A 20,790-nucleotide genomic window follows, 5' to 3' on the forward strand; every position below is an offset into this window, starting at 1 on the left:
TCACACATTGATGTCAGAGTGCTGCCTGGGGTTAAGGACCTTGCCCAACGTATCATAGTGAGTTTTGAACCGAGTATCCTCTGGTCTTAAGAGCAATGCTTAACCACTAGACCATCACCTCCCTGGAAGTAAAAACTAATACAGAATTTGTCAAAATAATAGCAAAATAATTGTCAAAATAAGAGCAGTTCAATTTATTTCATTTATATAGCACCAAATCACAACAAAGTTGCGTCAAGGTGCTTCACACAAGTAAGATCTAACCTTACCAATCCCCAGAGCAAGAACACAGGCGACAGCCGTAAGGAAAAACTCCCTCTGATGATTTGAGAAAGAAACATTAAACAGACCAGGCTCAAAGGGGTGACCCTCTGCTTGGGCCATGATACAGACACAATTGACAATACAGGAAATTTTGGGAGGTTTTGGGAGTCCATGCTGATGCACAGGACAGGATACCTGCAGAAGAAAACACCCACACCCATCTCTGGATGGAGCCGCACCTCAAACAGAGAGAAAAACAGAATCAGGTGGCAGAAAGACAACAAATACAGAATAATTTGTCAGCATTAAGCAACAAGAAAAACAAAAGAAAGTTGATTGCCAGCCACAAGCCATAAGCTTCACTAAAAGACCCAGACTTTAGATAAAGTTGAGGCCGCTGCCTGCTCTGTTTACTAATAAAATGAATTTAAAAGGGTAAAAAGCATAGTAACATACTATGCCAGTATGTTAGCCATATAAAAGGGAAAATAAGTGCGTCTTAAGTCTGGACTTGAAAGTCTCTACAAAATCTGACTGTTTTATTGACGCAGGGAGATCATTCCACAGAACAGGGGCACGATAAGAGAAAGCTCTGTGATCCACAGGGACACAAAGTAGTCCTACACCCTGAGAACACAGAGCTTGGACCGGTACGTAGCACTACAGGTAGACACCGCTAAATAACACCAGGGGGAAAAGCATCAGAAGCAACTATAAAATAGACAAAAACAGGAAAAAGGACAAGAGATAAAAACATGACCCATATTATTATGAGGTAATAGTGACATACTTGTGAGCAATAAGGACTGACACCTGAATGACCTTAACTTACACCCAAATGAATTGCCTATGTGTTCATGACTGGATGTAAAAGAAATACTTCGACCTTTGCCAAAATGAAATCATTAAAGGCACATTTTGGGTTAGCCTTCACTGATGTGCCAAGTTTGGTAGAAATCAGTTAAAAGACCTGAGAGGAGTCGACCAAGAAACAGAGAGAGACATGCCATGTTTGGTGGTAAATCCACCAGAAGGACCAGATGATGATGATGATGATGATGATGATGATGATGGCTATCATCATCATGTTGTTGTCAAATTAGTCATTAGTCTATTCCCTTACAACCAACCACTTACTGTCAGCAGGGAGGAATCAACCTGCAGCAATGCGGCAAATGTAGTAAAATTCAGTGGTAAAACTACAGACTTGGCAACTCTGTCCAGCTACAGATTGTTATGTTATCCAGCAACTCTTGGAAGAAACCAAAAAGGCAGCAAACATACAAGGATTTAGGTTTATGGCATAACAAGAAGACAACCTTTGATTCGGAAAATAATAGTAATACAATAAAATAAAAACAAACTGAAAATTTCATATGTGGAAAAGAAAATGGGGCTGTCTTCCTCATCTGAGCCCCCCCTAAACTGGCTGCCGATGCACAGCAGCCGTACTGGATGAAACGTTATTAGATATGAGCTAATACTGCGCAGGTGTTTCTGGTTATATTTTCAGGCGTAGCTGGAAATCATATTTCCTCCTGTAATTTGGCCTGTGCATCATCTCCCTGATGGGCTGTGATTAGAGAGTGGGCATGTTTATCCAGTTACCCTAATTGGATGTGACTCATAGGTAAACACATTTCCTCATTGGTCACAGTTGTAGTGACAACAAGCGTGTCTTGTTTGCGATTGGTGCGTGTTTCCGTGTAACCGCCGAGGTCGCTGCCGGCTTCACCCGGCCGAACCTTCTCCGGCCCTAAAGTTCAGGTTGAGCTCCTGAAGCAGCTAATGAAGTGCTGACATGCTGGTTAACACGAGGAGACTCGGTATAACGGAGCCTGATTAAAGAGCTCTGAGCCGTCCCCGTCTTCATCTGCTAATTAAACACAGAATAAACAGTCAAACAAGACGAGGCCTTATGACACACACACATGCACATCCACACAAACACACACATCTCATTTGGTTTGGACCTTCTGACATTTCAGTTTGGTCCAAAACCAAAAGGCTGCCTTGTCCATGTCCCGGACAAAAGGATGGTCTCGGCTTGGATCATACTGAACCGTGATCCGGCGCATTTAGAATCAGAATCAGAATCAGAATTGCCTTTATTGTCACTGTAATTTGCATTACAATGAGATTTGAGTGCAACTCCAAAAAGGTGCTTTCCGTGGTGTGAGTAATTTTTAGACAAATAAAAGATAGTGAAATTTAACAGTAAATTATTCAGATTATATGTACAACTAATATAAACATAAGGTAAAATAAAATGAAATGTGGACTACGTAATGTAAAACGTGAAATATATACAACCATGGAATCATATTGCATGGGAATATTGCACATGGTTTACAGGTATTGCACAAGAAACTTGAAAGGTGCAGATTAGAGTGATTTGTTATTGTTCAGAGCAGTGATCGCTCTGGAGAGAAAGCTGTCCCTGAGTCTGTTTGTCCTAGTTTTGATTTACAGCATGAAAAAACCATTTTGATGGTTGAACCAGGTTATCATCACCTGTTTAATATTTTACTTTGCAAATTTTACTTTTTAAAGTTGGTATTCATGATGTAAATTGTTGTGAAAGTGTAGTGACACGGACCCACAACAGGGGGCGCAAATGAACGGTCAATAGATGAGCCAAAAAGTAACAATTTAATGTTGTGAAGGTGCACAACGAATATACAGACAATCTCAGAATTTGATAACAGTCAATCCACAAAGGTGACGTGTGGGCAGGCTCGAGGATAGAAGACGTCTGTCCTGAGAAGAGCCGGAACCACACGAATTCCGCTGCCACCGAACCTGGTGAATACTGGAGCCGCCAAGTCCCGAATTCCCAGGTGATCACCGTCCCCGACTGTCGGATCTGGTACTGCTGGCGAAGAACAAAGACAGTCAAGTGTGGGTGTGTGTACACCCAGTAACAACAACGGTGGGAATGCCACCTCCACCTTTAACACACACTCGTGCAGCGTCTGTTTAACCACTTATCTGATGAGACGAAGGACGAAACAGTCGTGACCCACACCGGTCCTCTGGTTGACAGCTGCAACACAATAGCTCTGGAAATCACTGAATGCTGGCAGAGAATATTACCTCCATAGAAGTACGATATCTCAGCGATGAGGTGGAGATGACGTCTGGGTTTTATGGAGTGAGATGATGAAGAATGAGTGACAGCTGTCAGGAATTAATGAGTGACAGCTGTCACTCCCGGCTGTGTCCGTGGCGGCAGCGCCCTCTCGTGCCTGAAGCCCGCACTTCAGGCAGGGCGCCCTCTGGTGGTGGGCCAGCAGTACCTCCTCTTCTGGCGGCCCACACAACAAGACCCCCCCCTCAACGGGCGCCTCCTGGCGCCCGACCAGGCTTATCGGGGTGTCGACGGTAGAAATCGGCCAGGAGGGCCGGATCCAGGATGAAGCTCCTCTTCACCCAGGAGCGTTCTTCGGGTCCAAACCCATCCCAGTCCACCAAATACTGGAACCCCCGACCCATTCGACGGACGTCCAGGAGCCGGCGCACTGTCCAAGCCGGCTCCCCGTCAATGATCCGGGCAGGAGGCGGCGCCGGACCGGGAGCACAGAGGGGTGAGGTGTGGTGAGGCTTGATTCTGGACACATGAAAGACTGGGTGGATCCGCAGTGAAGCCGGGAGTTGGAGCTTCACTGCGGCAGGACTGAGGATTTTGAGGATTCTGTAAGGTCCAATATACCTGTCCTTGAGTTTCGGGGAGTCCACCTGGAGGGGGATGTCCTTCGTGGACAGCCACACCTCCTGCCCGGGCTGGTAAGCAGGGGCCGGGAATCGCCGGCGGTCCACATGGGTCTTCGCCCTCGTCCGGGCCTTCAACAAGGCAGAACGGGTGGAGCGCCACACCCGACGGCACTTCCGCAGGTGGGCCTGGACCGAGGGCACACCGAACTCTCCCTCCACCACGGGAAATAATGGGGGCTGATACCCCAAACACACCTCAAACAGGGAGAGGCCGGTGGCAGAGGACACCTGGCTGTTATGCGCATACTCGATCCAGGCCAGATGTTCACTCCAGGCCGTCGGGTGTGCGGACGTTACACAGCGCAGGGCTTGCTCCAATTCCTGATTGGCCCGTTCTGCCTGTCCATTGGTCTGCGGGTGATACCCGGACGAGAGGCTCACAGTGCCCCCATTTCCCGGCAGAAGCTCCTCCAGACGTGTGAGGAGAACTGGGGACCACGATCAAAGACGATATCGGTAGGTATCCCATGCAGACGGACGACGTGGTGGACCAAGAGGTCTGCTGTCTCCTGGGCTGTTGGGAGCTTCGGGAGGGCCACGAAGTGGGCCGCCTTGGAGAATCGGTCCACTATCGTGAAGATGGTGGTGTTGCCCTGGGACAGCGGGAGGCCCGTGACGAAATCCAGGCCGATATGGGACCAGGGGCGATGAGGCACAGGAAGTGGCTGGAGAAGCCCTTGGGACCTCTTGTGGTCTGCCTTGCCCCTGGCACAGGTGGTGCAGGCCTGGATGTACTCCCGGACGTCGGCCTCCATAGACGCCCACCAGAAGCGCTGCCGGACAACTGCCACGGTCCTTCTCACCCCTGGATGACAGGAGAGCTTGGAACTGTGACAGAAGTCCAAGACTGCAGCTCTGGCCTCTGGTGGGATGTATAGACGATTCTTCGGACCAGTTCCGGGGTCCGGGGTCCGGGCTCCGTGCCAGGGCCTCCCGGACGGTCTTCTCCACGTCTCAGGTGAGGGTGGCCACGATAGTGGACTCCGGAATGATGGGCTCCGGTGGATCCGACAGCACCGTTTTGACTTCGTCTTCGTGTACCCGGGACAAGGCATCCGATCTCTGGTTCTTGGTCCCGGGGCGATAGGTGATCCGGAAGTCAAAACGTCCGAAGAACAGTGAGCAGCGGGCTTGCCTGGGGTTCAGCCGCTTGGTGGTCCTCATATACTCCAGGTTCCGATGGTCAGTGAAAACCGTGAACGGCACAGACGCTCCCTCCAACAGGTGTCTCCACTCCTCAAGAGCCTCTTTCACCGCAAGGAGTTCTTGATTGCCAACGTCATAGTTCCGTTCAGCTGGGGTCAACCTGCAAGAAAAGTAGGCACACGGGTGAAGAACCTTATCGGTCTCTCCGCTCTGGGATAGCACGGCTCCTATCCCTGAGTCAGAGGCGTCCACTTCAACCATGAACTGGCGGCTAGGGTCGGGCTGCACCAAAACTGGCGCAGTAGAGAACCGTCATTTCAATTCCTTGAATGCGGCTTCGCACCGATCCGACCAGGTGAAGGGGACTTTTGGAGAGGTCAGGGCTGTCAGGGGGCTAACTACCTGACTGTAGCCCTTAATGAACCTCCTGTAGAAATTAGCGAAGCCGAGGAACTGTTGCAGCTTCCTACGGCTTGTTGGTTGGGGCCAATCTCTCACCGCCGCAACCTTGGCCGGATCAGGGGCGACGGAGTTAGAGGAGATGATAAACCCCAGGAAGGACAAAGATGTGCGGTGAAACTCGCACTTCTCGCCCTTCACAAACAGTCGGTTCTCTAACAACCGCTGCAGGACCTGACGTACATGCTGGACATGGGTCTCAGGATCCGGAGAAAAGATGAGAATATCGTCCAGATATACGAAGAGGAATCGGTGCAGGAAGTCCCGCAAGACGTCGTTAACCAAGGCTTGGAACGTCGCGGGGGCGTTGGTGAGGCCGAACGGCATGACCAGGTACTCAAAGTGACCTAACGGGGTGTTAAATGCCGTCTTCCATTCGTCTCCCTTCCGGATCTGAACCAGGTGATACGCATTTCTAAGATCCAGCTTAGTAAAGATTTTGGCTCCATGCAGGGGGGTGAACACGGAATCCAACAAGGGCAACAGGTATCGATTGCGAACCGTAATCTCATTCAGCCCCCTGTAATCAATGCATGGACGGAGTCCGCCATCTTTCTTGCCCACAAAAAAGAAACCTGCACTCATCGGGGAGGTGGAGTTCCGGATCAGCCCGGCAGCTAATGAGTCCCGGATGTAGGTCTCCATTGATTCGCGCTCAGGTCGTGAGAGGTTGTACAGCCTGCTGGATGGGAACTCAACGCCTGGAACCAAATCAATGGCACAATCGTACGGACGGTGTGGGGGAAGGGTGAGTGCCAGATCCTTGCTGAAGACGTCAGCAAGATCGTGGTACTCAACCGGCACCGCCGTCAGATTGGGAGGGACTTTGACCTCCTCCTTAGCATGCAAACCGGGAGGAACCGAGGATCCTAAACACACCCGATGGCAGGTTTCGCTCCACTGAACCACTACCCCAGACGGCCAATCAATCCGGGGACTGTGTTTCAACATCCAGGGGAAGCCCAAAATCACGCGGGAGGTAGAAGGAGTTACAAAAAACTCAATCTCCTCCCGATGGTTTCCAGACACCACCAGAGTTACTGGTTGTGTCTTGTGTGTGATTAAAGGGAGGAGGGTGCCATCTGGTGCCTGCACCTGCAATGGTGAAGGAAGCGCCACCAGAGGGAGCCCTACCTCCCTTACCCATCTGCTGTCTAGCAGATTCCCTTCTGACCCCGTGTCCACCAGTGCTGGGGCTTGAAGGGTTAAATCCCTGCTCAGGATTATAACTGGGAGTCGTGTGGCAATCTGTGTGTGTCCCACGTGAATGTTATGACCCCCCCTTAGCCCAGTCTCTAAGGGCGGTTGTTGTTGTTGTGGCCATTTGGGGCAGTTTTTCTGTATGTGCTCCTTTGAGCTGCAGAGAAAACACGCCCCGCGGACCAGCCTCCTCATTCTGGCCCTGTGCGTTTCCCTAACAACGTCAGCAGGGGGAGCTGTTGCCCCACGGAGCGCTGCGGCTGTGGAGCGTGGGGAGGGCGGCCCCTTTTCAAACCCGGAAGGGAGAGGGACGGCGCGTATCCAGCCACGTCCTTCGCCTCGCTCCCGACGGCGCTCCTCCAACCGATTGTCTAACCGTATAACGAGATCGATAAGCCCATCTAAATCCCGCGGTTCTTCCTTAGCTACCAGATGCTCCTTCAGGACCGATGACAGTCCGTTTATGAAGGCGGCGCGGAGCGCAACGTTATTCCAGCCGGACCTCACAGCCGCGATGCGGAAGTCGACTACATATTCGGCTGCGCACCGGCGCCCCTGTCGCATTGACAGCAGCATTGTTGAAGCGGTCTCTCCTCTGTTAGGGTGATCAAACACTGTTCTGAACTCCCCCACAAACCCAGTGTATGCTGATAACAACTGTGAGTTCTGTTCCCAGAGCGCCGTAGCCCAGGCGCGTGCCTTACCCCGAAGCAAATTAATTACATAAGCCACCTTGCTGGCGTCAGACGCGTACATCACGGGTTGTTGTGCAAAGACGAGTGAACACTGCATGAGAAAGTCCGCGCACGTCTCCACACAACCCCCGTACGGCTCAGGGGGATTTATGTATGCTTCAGGGGATGGTGGGGGGGTTTGTTGAACGACCAGTGGAATGTTAATACCCGGCACCGGGTCGGCAGGAGGAGGAGCCGCAGCAGCGCTCTGATCGCGCGCTTCCACCTGTGTGGTGAGAGCCTCCATCCTGCGATTAAGGATGACATTTTGCTCGGACATCAATTCCAGCCGAGCGGTAAAGGCGGTGAGGATTTGCTGCAACTCACCGAGCACGCCTCCTGCAGACGCCTGTGCACCCAGCTCTTCCATTGGCTGTCCAACAGATGGGTGACGCCCCTCGGGATCCATGACGCTGGCCGAGATATCCTGTTGTGAAAGTGTAGTGACACGGACCCACAACAGGGGGCGCAAATGAACGGTCAATAGATGAGCCAAAAAGTAACAATTTAATGTTGTGAAGGTGCACAACGAATATACAGACAATCTCAGAATTTGATAACAGTCAATCCACAAAGGTGATGTGTGGGCAGGCTCGAGGATAGAAGACGTCTGTCCTGAGAAGAGCCGGAACCACACGATTTCCGCCGCCACTGAACCTGGTGAATACTGGAGCCGCCAAGTCCCGAATTCCCAGGTGATCACCGTCCCCGACTGTCGGATCTGGTACTGCTGGCGAAGAACAAAGACAGTCAAGTGTGGGTGTGTGTACACCCCGTAACAACAACGGTGGGAATGCCACCTCCACCTTTAACACACACTCGTGCAGCGTCTGTTTAACCACTTATCTGACGAGACGAAGGACGAAACAGTCGTGACCCACGCCGGTCCTCTGGTTGACAGCTGCAACACAATAGCTCTGGAATTCACTGAATGCTGGCAGAGAATATTACCTCCATAGAAGTACGATATCTCGGCGATGAGGTGGAGATGACGTCTGGGTTTTATGGAGTGAGATGATGACGAATGAGTGACAGCTGCCAGGAATTAATGAGTGACAGCTGTCACTCCCGGCTGTGTCCGTGGCGGCAGCGCCCTCTCGTGCCTGAAGCCCGCACTTCAGGCAGGGCGCCCTCTGGTGGTGGGCCAGCAGTACCTCCTCTTCTGGCGGCCCTATAAAAATTGATGTGAGTGTGTGTGTGTGTATATATATATATATATATATATATATATATATATATATATATATATACGAGGTCTGTTAGAAAAGTATCCGACCTTTTTATTTTTTCAAAAACCATATGGATTTAAATCACGTGTGATTGCATCAGCCAAGCTTGAACCTTCGTGCGCATGCGTGAGTTTTTTCACGCCTATCGGTTGCGTCATTCACCTGTGAGCAGGCTTTGTGTGAGCAGTGGTCCACCCCTCTTGTCGATTTTTTATTGCAAATAAATGTCTGAACGATTTGGAGCTTTGCTGCATCAATTTTTTTCCAGAAACTGTGCGAGACCTCCAGGTGGACACTGTTCAGAAAATTAATATGACTTTCAGGGATGATTTTGTGGGGATTACACAGATTAAGGAGTATTACTGCCGCTTTAAGTACGGCCCACAACTGCTGAGAGCGCGACGTGCTCCGAGCGCCGATCGACAGGCTCAAACCCCGCTGGAACAACCAGATCATTTCCAAGGTGAAGGCTTTGTTGATCCAGGACGTCATCTGACTTTCACAAAAAGGCAGAAGGCGTGGACATCAGCACTTTTTCAGCACATTCCACTGTTACAGGAGTTTTTTTCATGGAAAGAAAAGTAGAGGGACGCGCCACAGAGCCGTTCATTATGCGGCACAAAACCACCTCCATGTTGGTCTCACAGGACGGCTTTCAGGTGGATTTCAGATGGCTGTCGGTTGCTTTCCAGTCGTGTGATTATCCGTGAAATTGAGCATGAGCTGGACATGCCCCAACATGTCCTGTGAGGCTTCATGCGGCTCCACCGCGACTCGCGGAATTCCTCCACACGTCTGTCTCAATGTGCCAAAAAAGTGCTGATGTCCACGTCTTTTCCCAATTCTTGTGCTAGTCAGACGACATACCGGATCAAGACAGCGTCCAGTTTAGAAATGAACGGCACATTCCACTGTTACAGGAGTTTTTGTCATGGAAAGAGGATCAGAGTTCCGCGCGTCTGAGCCTGTCGATCGGCGCTCGGAGCGCGGCGCACTCTCAACAGTTATGGGCCGTCCTTAAAGTGGCAGTAACACTCCTTAATCTGTATAATACCCACAAAATCGTCCCTGAAAGCCATATTAATTTTCCGAACGGTGTCCACCTGGAGGTCTCTCACAGTTTCTGGAAAAAAATTGATGCAGCAAAGCTCCAAATCGTTCAGACATTTATTCGCAATAAAAAAACAACGAGAGGGGTGGACCACTGCTCACACAAAGCCTGCTCACAGGCGAATGACGCAACCGACAAGCGTGAAAAAACTCACACATGCGCACAAAGGTTCGAGCTTGTCTGACACAATCACACGTGATTCAAATCCATATGTTTTTTGAAAAAAATAAAAAGGTCGGATACTTTTCTAACAGACCTTGTATATGACAATATTACGCTGTCTTTCAATGAAGAAGCAGAATCTGCTCAGCGGATTGCCCAATTGTAATGAGTCAAACCCCCCTACCCCCCACTCAAAAATGTCTGGATCCACCCCTGCAAGCTTGTGCACCTGTGTTTGTGTGAGTGCACGTTAGTGTGGGTGGCTCCCACCTTTTTTAATGCCTTGTTTTAATGTCTGAAATAGAAATTGTGTGTGTGTGTGTGTGTGTGTGTGTCCACATCAGCACGGAGCAGCTGGTGGTGAAGATCCTGAAAGCTCTGGACCTGCCCGCGAAGGACGCCAACGGCTTCTCCGACCCCTATGTGAAGATCTACCTACTGCCAGACAGGAAGAAGAAATTCCAGACCAAGGTGCCGCCCACTCACACGCCCACCACACTCACCTGTGCTGCCGGCGTCGGCTCCGATCACAGAACTGATCCTCATAGAATCACCCACTCCACCCGATTTCAGCATCTTCAGCTGTGACCTGCTGTTTGTTTCTGCCCGTCTGATGATCCAGCTCCCTCATGGGGAATATTACAGCCCCGCTAATGTAACCTAATCTAATCAGACACATAATTTATTCAACATATTGTGCAGCGCTACTCAACTCCCGTGTGTTATTCTGGTGTTTGAGGACAGTTGAGTCAATATTTGAGCATATTTCAAGATGCTCTGTACCAGGAAACCTACCCTTAGCCCTTAAAAACAAATTCTTCTCTCTCCTAATTTATTCTCTGTGGAGCAGCTCCAGAGTTGTGAGCAAATTTTAAGTTCTCTGTTTCGGTGTCCACATACACATCGGCGGTGGTGTTCCACGCTGATGTAGTGAATCCAACAGAGTGAAAAAGATGCATTCAGTGGCAGTTTGAAATTTCTCCCTTTTGGGTTCTCCTTTGTGTGACAGTCTCCTGCACATCACAGAAGCTGTTCCAGACTCCAAAAAAGCACAAAGGCTTCAATCATTTGCATAATTCAGCAACACTTCTGTTCATAAAATGGCTGATTGTTTCATTTCAATCACCTTCTCATTAACATGGAATTTTTATGACTTTCATCATTTTGACTTTTATCTCCCCAACTCGTTTGTGAAGCGGAGTCGATGTCACCTCAAAGCAGATGTTAGCACTTTGTGTTTCTGCTTCTGCGGCATCCCCATCACATGCACATTTAATCCCGAGCTAACAAGTAATCATCAAGTGCTAATCAGCCTGAGTGATAGGCCCACTCAGGCAGTGACAAAAGTTGGATTCGGAAAATTGAGCCCGCGTCACATTTTAATTATTGCTTCTTTTATTGCATGACAGCAGTTCTATCAAGAGCTTTCCTCGCAAATAAATCCTGCCAGTAATTCAATGACTAGGAAAATACCGAGTCTGAGGTTGAATGAGACTGAACGCAAATTTATAAAAGCCATCTGTAAGATGCTAAAGTGTGATGAAAAGGAAATTACACCAGCAGAAGTTTGCACAGGGATTTAAAAGTGTGCGCCTTCATAATTATTTTAAACAAGTGCAAATTTATGCAATGAGGTTGGTTTTGCTTTGAATCAGTCAGTGTGGATGCACACGAAAGGCAGCAATTCTGATGAGGTTCAGCTTCAGAATTAAAAGTGTTTACCCACAGACTGGTAAAATGATTGGCCAACCCTCCAAGGCGCCACCTTCAGGTATTCCAAAGAGAGGGTTTCAAGGTCAAATGGAGAAATTCCAAATGTTGACATCATAGCTGATTCCTGGGTACACAGGTGAAGTACGGATAAGACCAAACATGTTGTATGGCTGGGGGGCCTGGCTGCCTTTTTGTTTCTGTCTTTTGTTTTTCCTTGCAGGTGGCTTGCATTTGGGACTGAGTGGCTGTGTTGCTGAGGTTATCAGGACCTCACCCTGATCACCTGCGGCTCGTCAGGACTCACAGCTGAGGTGCATCTATATGGATTGGAACATGGTGGCATTTAAGACTGGAGTATACAGTGTGTATTTGCCAGAGACTCGACCTTGTGACCAGACGGGTGAGATCGTCGTCTCGGGAGCCATCTCATCATCAGTGGATGCAGAGAACGTCCAGGGTTTGATGCATGGTCTGTGAAAGAGGAGGGGGTGAGGTCTCACGCTCGTCAGCACACTTCCTGAGGTACGTTAGATTTTGTGACTAACATTTATACAGTCAGTAAATGTGGTGTCCCTCACACCTTTTTATATTGAGCTGTATGTTAGTCATATAGTTAGGGCTGAATCAGGTGACCCTGAACCATCCCTTAGTTATGCTGCTATAGACGTAGACTGCTGGGGGGTTCCCATGATGCACTGTTTCTTTCTCTTTTTGCTCTGTATGCACCACTCTGCATTTAATCATTAGTGATCGATCTCTGCTCCCCTCCACAGCATGTCTTTTTCCTGGTTCTCTCCCTCAGCCCCAACCAGTCCCAGCAGAAGACTGCCCCTCCCTGAGCCTGGTTCTGCTGGAGGTTTCTTCCTGTTAAAAGGGAGTTTTTCCTTCCCACTGTAGCCAAGTGCTTGCTCACAGGGGGTCGTTTTGACCGTTGGGGTTTTACATCATTATTGTATGGCCTTGCCTTACAATATAAAGCGCCTTGGGGCAACTGTTTGTTGTGATTTGGCGCTATATAAAAAAAAAATTGATTGATTGAATTGATGTATCGGCTTCCACTGCAGTGGAGTTTTGTGAACTGGATGTTCCATGCCTGCAGGTTGGGAAGCTGATTAGTAATCAAGCCAGGAAGTGTTTGCTGTTTGTACACCTTTAAGTGTTCTCTCTGTGTGTAGAGTGTGGACTCACATAATGGTTCCTTCTTTCACAGACTCGGTTTGTTGCGGCCACCTGGGGGGTGTCGGCGGGGTCCTTGGGTCCGAACAGCTTCTGGCTCCGGACCGTTAGCGCTGCTGGGAGCGCACCACGCCAGACCGCACTTTCTTTTGTATTTTTTGTATCACTGTTATGTATTAAATTCAGTTAGCCTTTGTACCGTGCTCTGCTTATTTCATACTGGGTCCTTCAAACGCTGGTCGGTTCTCCGAGCTGCGTCCGACACATAACAAAACATACCCGTGAATATCAATATTACCAGGCTAAGCTAAGGCTAACAGGATAGGTCCCCTGACGTCTAATGATTAATTAATCCACATTTTGTTTGCATGCTTGAATCTGGCTATTATAACGCTATATATGGCTATATACGATATGATACAATACAACAACAAAACAGTACACTGCTTGCATGATTATGTGAACATTCATCAGCATATTGCACATTTCCCATAATATAATTTACAATTTAAACAGCGTAATAAAACAGAAAAAAAACAGATTAAAACAGATGATAAGTTAAAGTACACACCTTACTTGTACACATGCACATTCCCACATGGGCACACACACACACACACACACACACACACACACACACACACACACACACACACACCTGTGTATACCAGAACACAGACTTCTTAGATGGTCCATAGGTACAATTAACAAGAAGCAAACCACATTTTCCCAGATATTTGCAATAAAATGCTCAGAAAGAACAAACATGGTCAAGTCCACAGTGACTAGTGGCTGGACCTGGCTGTCACTTGAAGCAAACACACTAATAATTATTCCTCATTTTATGGCTTAAAGTACATTTAACTGAGATATAGGTTTGTTAGATATTTAAACATGGGGGTCTACGGGGTTTGTCTTACTTACAGGAGCCACACTCAAGTGTCCATTCAAAGAACTGCAGGTTTTGGTACTTTGCATTGGCTTAATTTTTCAGCACCGTTGCTGTTTGAATTTCCAACAAGCATTTTTATGTGTTTATTGTTTCTATCTGAAAATGGGTGCCATGCTGTGAAGAGCTTCATACGGTGACCTGTCCATGGTGCTGATTAGATGTGCAACACAATGTGGAGCATTTGGAAATGACTGACAGTCGCATTGCATATTTAAAGGAACAAAAACAGTTGTGCATAAATACTGCAGACAACACCAGAAATGTGTGAGAGACTGTAATTAGTCAGTGCTGAATTCTTCATCAAAGCAAGGCTCGATGTGTGAGCTGCAGACGGAGCGTTCAGTGTGGGTTTTTTCTTTCTTTTTTCTCACTTAAGTACTGACTAATAGCAGGATTTCACAATGCGTATGCTATCATGTAAATGTCATTTTCATGAATTTATAGCATGCCTACATCAGGACTACAGTACTGTATTCATATTTCTGTCCAGGTGGTTTCCATAGTAGAGAAGCTTGAATCTTCGACTGGACTGGGTTGCTTGATGCGAGGACGTTTCGCTTCAAATCACAGAAGCTTCCTCAGCTAAAATTCTTGCTCTGTACCCTGGGGACGTCACTCCATACATCTATGGACTGCCCAAAATCCACAAACAGGACGTGCCACTCAGGCCTATTGTATGTAGCACAGATTCCATCACGTACAATTTGGCCAAGCACCTCAAGTGGATTTTGGCTCCTCTAGTGGGTAACTCAGTCCACCATGTGGAGAACACACAATATTTTGTGAACAAGATCAAGGACCTACAGCTGGAGGCAGATGAAACTATGGTGTCATTTGATGTGACATCGTTGTTCACCTGCATCCCCACTGCTGAGGCCGTCTCAGCTGTGAGGCAGAGACTGCTGGAGGATGTGTCTCTACTTGAAAGGACCAAACTCACACCAGACCACATCTGCCAACTCTTGGAGATCTGTCTTAACACCACGTATTTCCTGTTTAGGGGGAATTACTACAGGCAGATTCATGGTTGTGCGATGGGGTCTCCGGTATCCCCCATTGTGGCCAAGCTGTACATGGAGCGAGTGGAGAAGACAGCCTTGACGTCTTTCACGGGCTTCTCTCCCAATCACTGGTTCAGATATGTCGATGACACATGGGTTAAAATCAAGCAACAGGAGGTTGAGGACTTTACAGAACACATCAACTCGGTGGACGCCAATATCAAGTTCACACGTGAGGATGCCAGAAACAACCATTTAGCCTTCTTGGACTGTGATGTTACGATTGGAGAGAACAGGCAGCTCTAGACAGGGGTTTACAGAAAACCCACTCACACTGACCAATATCTGTTCTTTGACTCAAACCACCCCCTTGAACACAAGCTTGGGGTGATCAGGACGCTTCAACACAGAGCCCTACAGGTGCCCACAACTGCAGAGGGAAGGGCTAAAGAACAACAACTTGTCCGGAAAGCCCTCACAGTATGTGGGTACCCACGATGGTCCTTGGACAAAGTGCAGAAGTCCCAGAGAACAAAGAGACCAGATAGACAGGAGACGGAGACAAGAAGAAGAGGAGTGTCTCTCCCTTATTTAGCAGGAGTAGGGGAAAAACTACAGAGGATCTTCAGACAGCACAAAATCCCAGTTTACTTTAAACCGGTTAACACCTTGAGACAGAAATTAGTTCACCCTAAGGACAGGATCCCTCATTACAAACAGAGCAATATAGTGTATTCTATCAGAAAACTGTAACGAACACTACATAGGTGAGACTAAGCAACCTTTACACAAAAGGATATACCAGCACCGCAGAGAGGGCGCCAGTGGACCTCAGTCTGCAGTTCATCTCCACCTTAAAGACACTAACCACATGTTTGAGGACAAGGAAGTTAAAATCTTAGCCAGAGAGAAGAAATGGTTTGAGAGAGGGGTCAAGGAGGCATTCTTTGTAAAACAGTTGAAACCCAGCCTTAACCGGGGAGGGGGTCTGAGACACACTTTATCCCCTGTTTACAATGAGGTACTCATGTCAAAGCAGTTTCAGTCTTTTGTTCATGGTAATGAGTCATTCACCTCATCAGCAGAGTCGTCAAGGGAGCCATCAGGAGAGGGACAGCTGCCCTGTCATTAGGAGGGTGCTAACTAGAGCACAATAGGTGCTAATTAGAGCTATTGTTTAGTCACTAGCCTATAGCAGTCTGCCTCTAGGTAGGAGGGGTCTGGTTAGGTTAAAAACTCCAGCTTTCATGGCTTCTGTTTATTCTTCTCTACAAGAGTCAAGACAGAAGTCAGACTACCAGAGTAGGAATTTTAGCTGAGGAAGCTTCTGCGACTAGAAGCAAAACGTCCTCGCATCAAGCAACCCAGTCCTGTCGAAGATTCAAGCTTCTCTACTATGTATTCATATTGTATGTTACAAAGAAAGAACAATTTAACATTAAACACCTCAAAGGCAATGAAATAGAAAAGCACCATCAGGAAAAAGCATCTTTTAATTGGATAAACTCAATATACCATCATATCACATTGATAAACATGCTAATGAGATAAAATAATACATAATGAAGTTGGAGCGCCAGCAGCAGTGACCTCGGTGGCCACCAGACCTTGGCTTTCGAAATAAAACAAACCGACAAAATAATTTCAAGCTGCTTCAACCGCACCTGCTCCTAATTTTTATCATGCATCAATAGAATTATAAACTGCAGCAATCCCATACATGTCCAGTAGGTGGCAGACAGGTATATGGTATATTACATAAGCAAGCAGTTTCTTGAGAAATGATGCAAGAATAGATGGATTGAAAGAAATAGAAATGAAGCTTGTATATTTAACTTGTATCTGATTTGATACTGTAAAAATAAGATTCACAGTCTCTATGCCTGGACTATTTCTCATTCCAGCACAACACAAAAGCATCTTAGAGGATCTGAGTGTATCTTGAAAACAGCAATACATCCTGTTAAATAACAAATCTAACTTCTAGCAAACACTGACTTACTGTATATTTATGAGTTGAATTCAAGCTTCAGCGCAGAAGACTGCCATGATGGACATATGATGAAATTCTGACCATGTCTCTTTCAGGTCCACAGAAAGACCCTGAACCCGATCTTCAATGAGACGTTTCAGTTCGGCGTTCCACTGAATGAGTTACATTCCAGGAAGCTTCATTTCTCTGTGTACGACTTCGACCGCTTCTCCAGACACGACCTGATTGGACAGGTAGTGGTGGACAACCTGCTGGACTTCAGTGAGGGCACCGGGGACAAACCTGTCTGGAGGGACATTGTGGAGGGCACCGCGGTAAGCAGCACTACAGCCGAAAAACAGCCACGACGTTATTAGCTGGGATTGTGTCTGAATGACCTCCGTGGTGAGAGGACTTAGGAGGACTTTCAGTTTTACAGCGTCTGCTTAGTGCATCGGTATGAAACCGAGCTGCAGCATGAAAACAGAAAACTAGAGAGGGTTCGGTGAGCTCATAATTTCATTGAAACCTTTGCTGTGAAGGCCCAGTCACACCGCGGTTACGACCATCCTGCCACAGGTTCACGACAAAATGTTGCAAGTGTACATGCAAGGTTTCCTCGCAGGTTTCTTCCATCTGTTTTGCACTATTGCACGGCTCCATCAGCTTCTTGTAAAAAATGCTTCCATGATGCATTACGGAAACTGGAGGCTACAGCTATGGGGGGTTCAGCTAAAAAAAAGAAACAGCCCGGTGACACCTCCGTGAGAGAGGAAAGGGTCCGGTGCACCATCCTGTGGGTAAGAGACAGGAGCAACAGACGTGTAATCTGACTTGTCATATTTTCAGTAAAATCTAAAATGATGCAGATTTATTTCAGTGTCATATAAAACAAATAATCAATGTTTTCATTCATACAGTGGGGAAAAAAAAATTACATTCACTGAAAGATGGAATGTACCATCTTTCAACTCCAGCACATATTCTTGCCATTGCACTCAAAAACATTCATTATTTGTAGAATTTTCTAAAAATATATAGTAAAATGTGATTTTGTTTTTTTTTTTTGTACATGCTGGATTATAGGTGCAAGTTCCCTCCCAGTTTGTGCCCCTCCCCCCCCACACACACACATCATTGTGATAATTCCACAGTAACTGAGGGACACTCAGATTAAAGTGTCACCTAAACTTAAACATCTCTTCATATCACAGGAAAATTGACATTATTGTTTATTTTGTATCAAGCTGCAAATGCGCAGGCATAGAGTCAAATCAGTCAGTCCTGTCCAGGTCCTGAGGCCCATCAGACTGGTGCTTGTGCCCAGATACCATAGTGCATAGTGGATTAGAGATGAGAACGTCCCATGCACAGGACACCAGTCGGGACAGGTTACTTCCCCAACCACGTCTGGTACCGTTTCCAGCTGGCTGAAGTGTATTGTCCAAGGACACACTGAAGAACACACCTGGAATCGAACTTGGGTCTACATATTGATGGTCCGATTTCACAGATCTGCTTGTATCCAGACAGGACTCACAGAATCTGGGCAGATTAAAGAACAGCGTCCGAGCACACTCCACATCCTTCACATGCAGGAGTGGGCAGGTGCCGCTGGCCACAACCAGAGGTTTTTATCCTGCAAATAGGTTTATATGAAATATTCATAGAAGGCTATTAGCAAATTAGACCGTGTCCAAATCTTAAACATTTTTTTGGCATGGAGGTGTAATTTATTAAATCATTAAGTTCAAGCATCAGCCTCTCAGTGTCTTTCAGTGTTTCACTCAAGGAAGTATTGATTAGTGGGGCTCAAAGCCACTGAGGAGTCGTCACGCCGCAGTGTGACCTGAATACCACCGGTGTCATTACGGTGGTGCCACTGTGACCACAGGCAGGGAGCAGATCAGTAGATGGGAGTGCAGGGAGAGATATAAAAAGCCTGCAGAATCATCACCTCTGCTTAACAATTTCTCCACCCGGGGACTTGGACAGACTGGCACATGATTCATTTACAGTGACGGCGCTGGTCCTCTGCCTAAATCGTCTGTCCGCTCAGATTAGGATCAGTGCTGTCACCCGCCGTCACTCACATATATGGACAGACAATCATGTCAGAAAAGAACAGTGGCCCACGAGTGTCCTTCCTTGCTGTGTTTTGATGCCGTCTGTGATTCTGTCCTGCAGGAGAAGGCTGATCTCGGGGAGCTGAACTTCTCACTGTGTTACCTGCCGACTGCAGGCAGGCTCACGGCAACAATCATCAAGGCCACCAACCTCAAAGCCATGGACCTGACTGGCTTCTCAGGTAATGGATCAACATCAGACCTCCAGCACTAATTTTTCACTGGAAACTCATTTAAGTAAAAACAAAACAAAAAAAAATTTAGTGAAAATGTTTAAAATGAAAAGCATTCACTGCATGAATAAGTTCTCTTTGGTTTTAATCTTGTTCTGATTAATGTGACAGGTCAACCATTCAGGAAATGACATGAAAGGATTCAGAGGTAGCTTTCAGCAGAGATTTATTCACCACCATCACTGGTTTCAATAGACCATAATGCACTGCTTCAGCAAGACTCTATCATTTGTCAAAACCCAGAACAATCTATGTATGTACAGCCCAGTCTCACTTTTTTTTTTTTTTTTTTTTTGGTGCTCCCCGTCATGAAAATTTGAATCGCAAAACTTGCAAAATCAAAATTTTTGACATTAACACTGGGATGTCAAAGCTCTGCGTGCCAAAATTAATTTTGGGTTTCAAATAGGAAACACGCCAGAAGCCCTGAAATGCTCACATCAGCCACTAGATGGTGAAGAAATCTGTTGAAATGTGCAGCAAGGTCTCAACAAATAATTGTAATGTATGTGAAGTGAAGTGAAGTGAAGCAGAGTATAAATATGCTGCTGATGAACGAGCAGAAAGCAGAGCAGAGAGTTACAGAAGAAAGACTGATCTTAGACTCTGGGTGAATTAATCCAAAAGGATCAATTAAAAATGCCTTGATCGGGCCAAATTCTGATCACTACAATCAGATTGAATCATCCCAAATTACATCATAATTTCCTAATTTCATTTCCACATAATCATATTCAGAACTAATGGTTAAAAGACTGATTTCAGTTTTTATTCATGATGTCATATTTTCCTAAGGTCAAAGGTTTCTTTACGTACACTTTCATCCAGCATTGAAAAAAATATTGTTTAAAATGAAGAAAGTAGATAGTGCAGGATTTATTCTTCCTTATAAATACTCACTTGCACAGAAAATATTGGTAAATATGTTTTTTTTTTCAAGTTCAATTTGCTTATGAGGCATTTGCTTGCAACTTTTTTCAATCTAAATATGTGCAAAGATTCATTCTCAGATGCTTTTAAATCAATACTTTATGCACTTTCCATCCAAAAAAATGTATTTCACACAGAATTACCTTTAGGTTTAACTATTTATAAATTTCAAATGAACAAGATCCATTTTAAAAGACCCTGCGGGGGTCAACAGTTACCATAAATTAAAACCAGCACCTGAAAGCAAAACATATTTAGTCACGTTTTAAGAAAACATAAATCACAAAGAGTAACATTGAAATCGTGGAAAAGAAAAATGTTAATTATTCCTGGAATGTTTTGAGCATCTGAGATTGATTATTTGTAACCGAGTAGAAGAATCACAGACCAGCTTTCTTTCATAGAGCAGAAATGTTGCACATTATAAATACTGCATGCTACCTGGAGCCAAAAACCTACACATCAAATACAGTAATAAATCCAGGAGTACAGGCAAATTGATAATGTTGCACTAATTATAACACTATTATTGGAGAAATAAAGAAATACAAGCGTGTACAGTCAAGCACATAAGTATTGAGACAGTTGAACAATATTGTCCATAAGTA

The 20,790-nt window shown here is 46.5% G+C and overlaps 1 protein-coding gene across 1 annotated transcript in view; it reads left to right on the forward strand.

The window, feature by feature from the left end:
* Window positions 1-20,790, forward strand: part of syt3 (synaptotagmin III) — a 113,082-nt gene that overhangs the window by 60,523 nt on the left and 31,769 nt on the right. Inside the window, exons 6-8 of the mRNA XM_034190388.1 lie at window positions 10,424-10,550; window positions 17,010-17,228; window positions 19,081-19,201. Of these exons, the coding sequence (XP_034046279.1) occupies window positions 10,424-10,550; window positions 17,010-17,228; window positions 19,081-19,201 (467 nt within the window). The remainder of the gene's footprint in view (window positions 1-10,423; window positions 10,551-17,009; window positions 17,229-19,080; window positions 19,202-20,790) is intronic.

The sequence above is a fragment of the Thalassophryne amazonica genome, chromosome 16 (assembly GCF_902500255.1).
Source record: "Thalassophryne amazonica chromosome 16, fThaAma1.1, whole genome shotgun sequence".
NCBI classification, from domain to species: Eukaryota; Metazoa; Chordata; class Actinopteri; order Batrachoidiformes; family Batrachoididae; genus Thalassophryne; species Thalassophryne amazonica.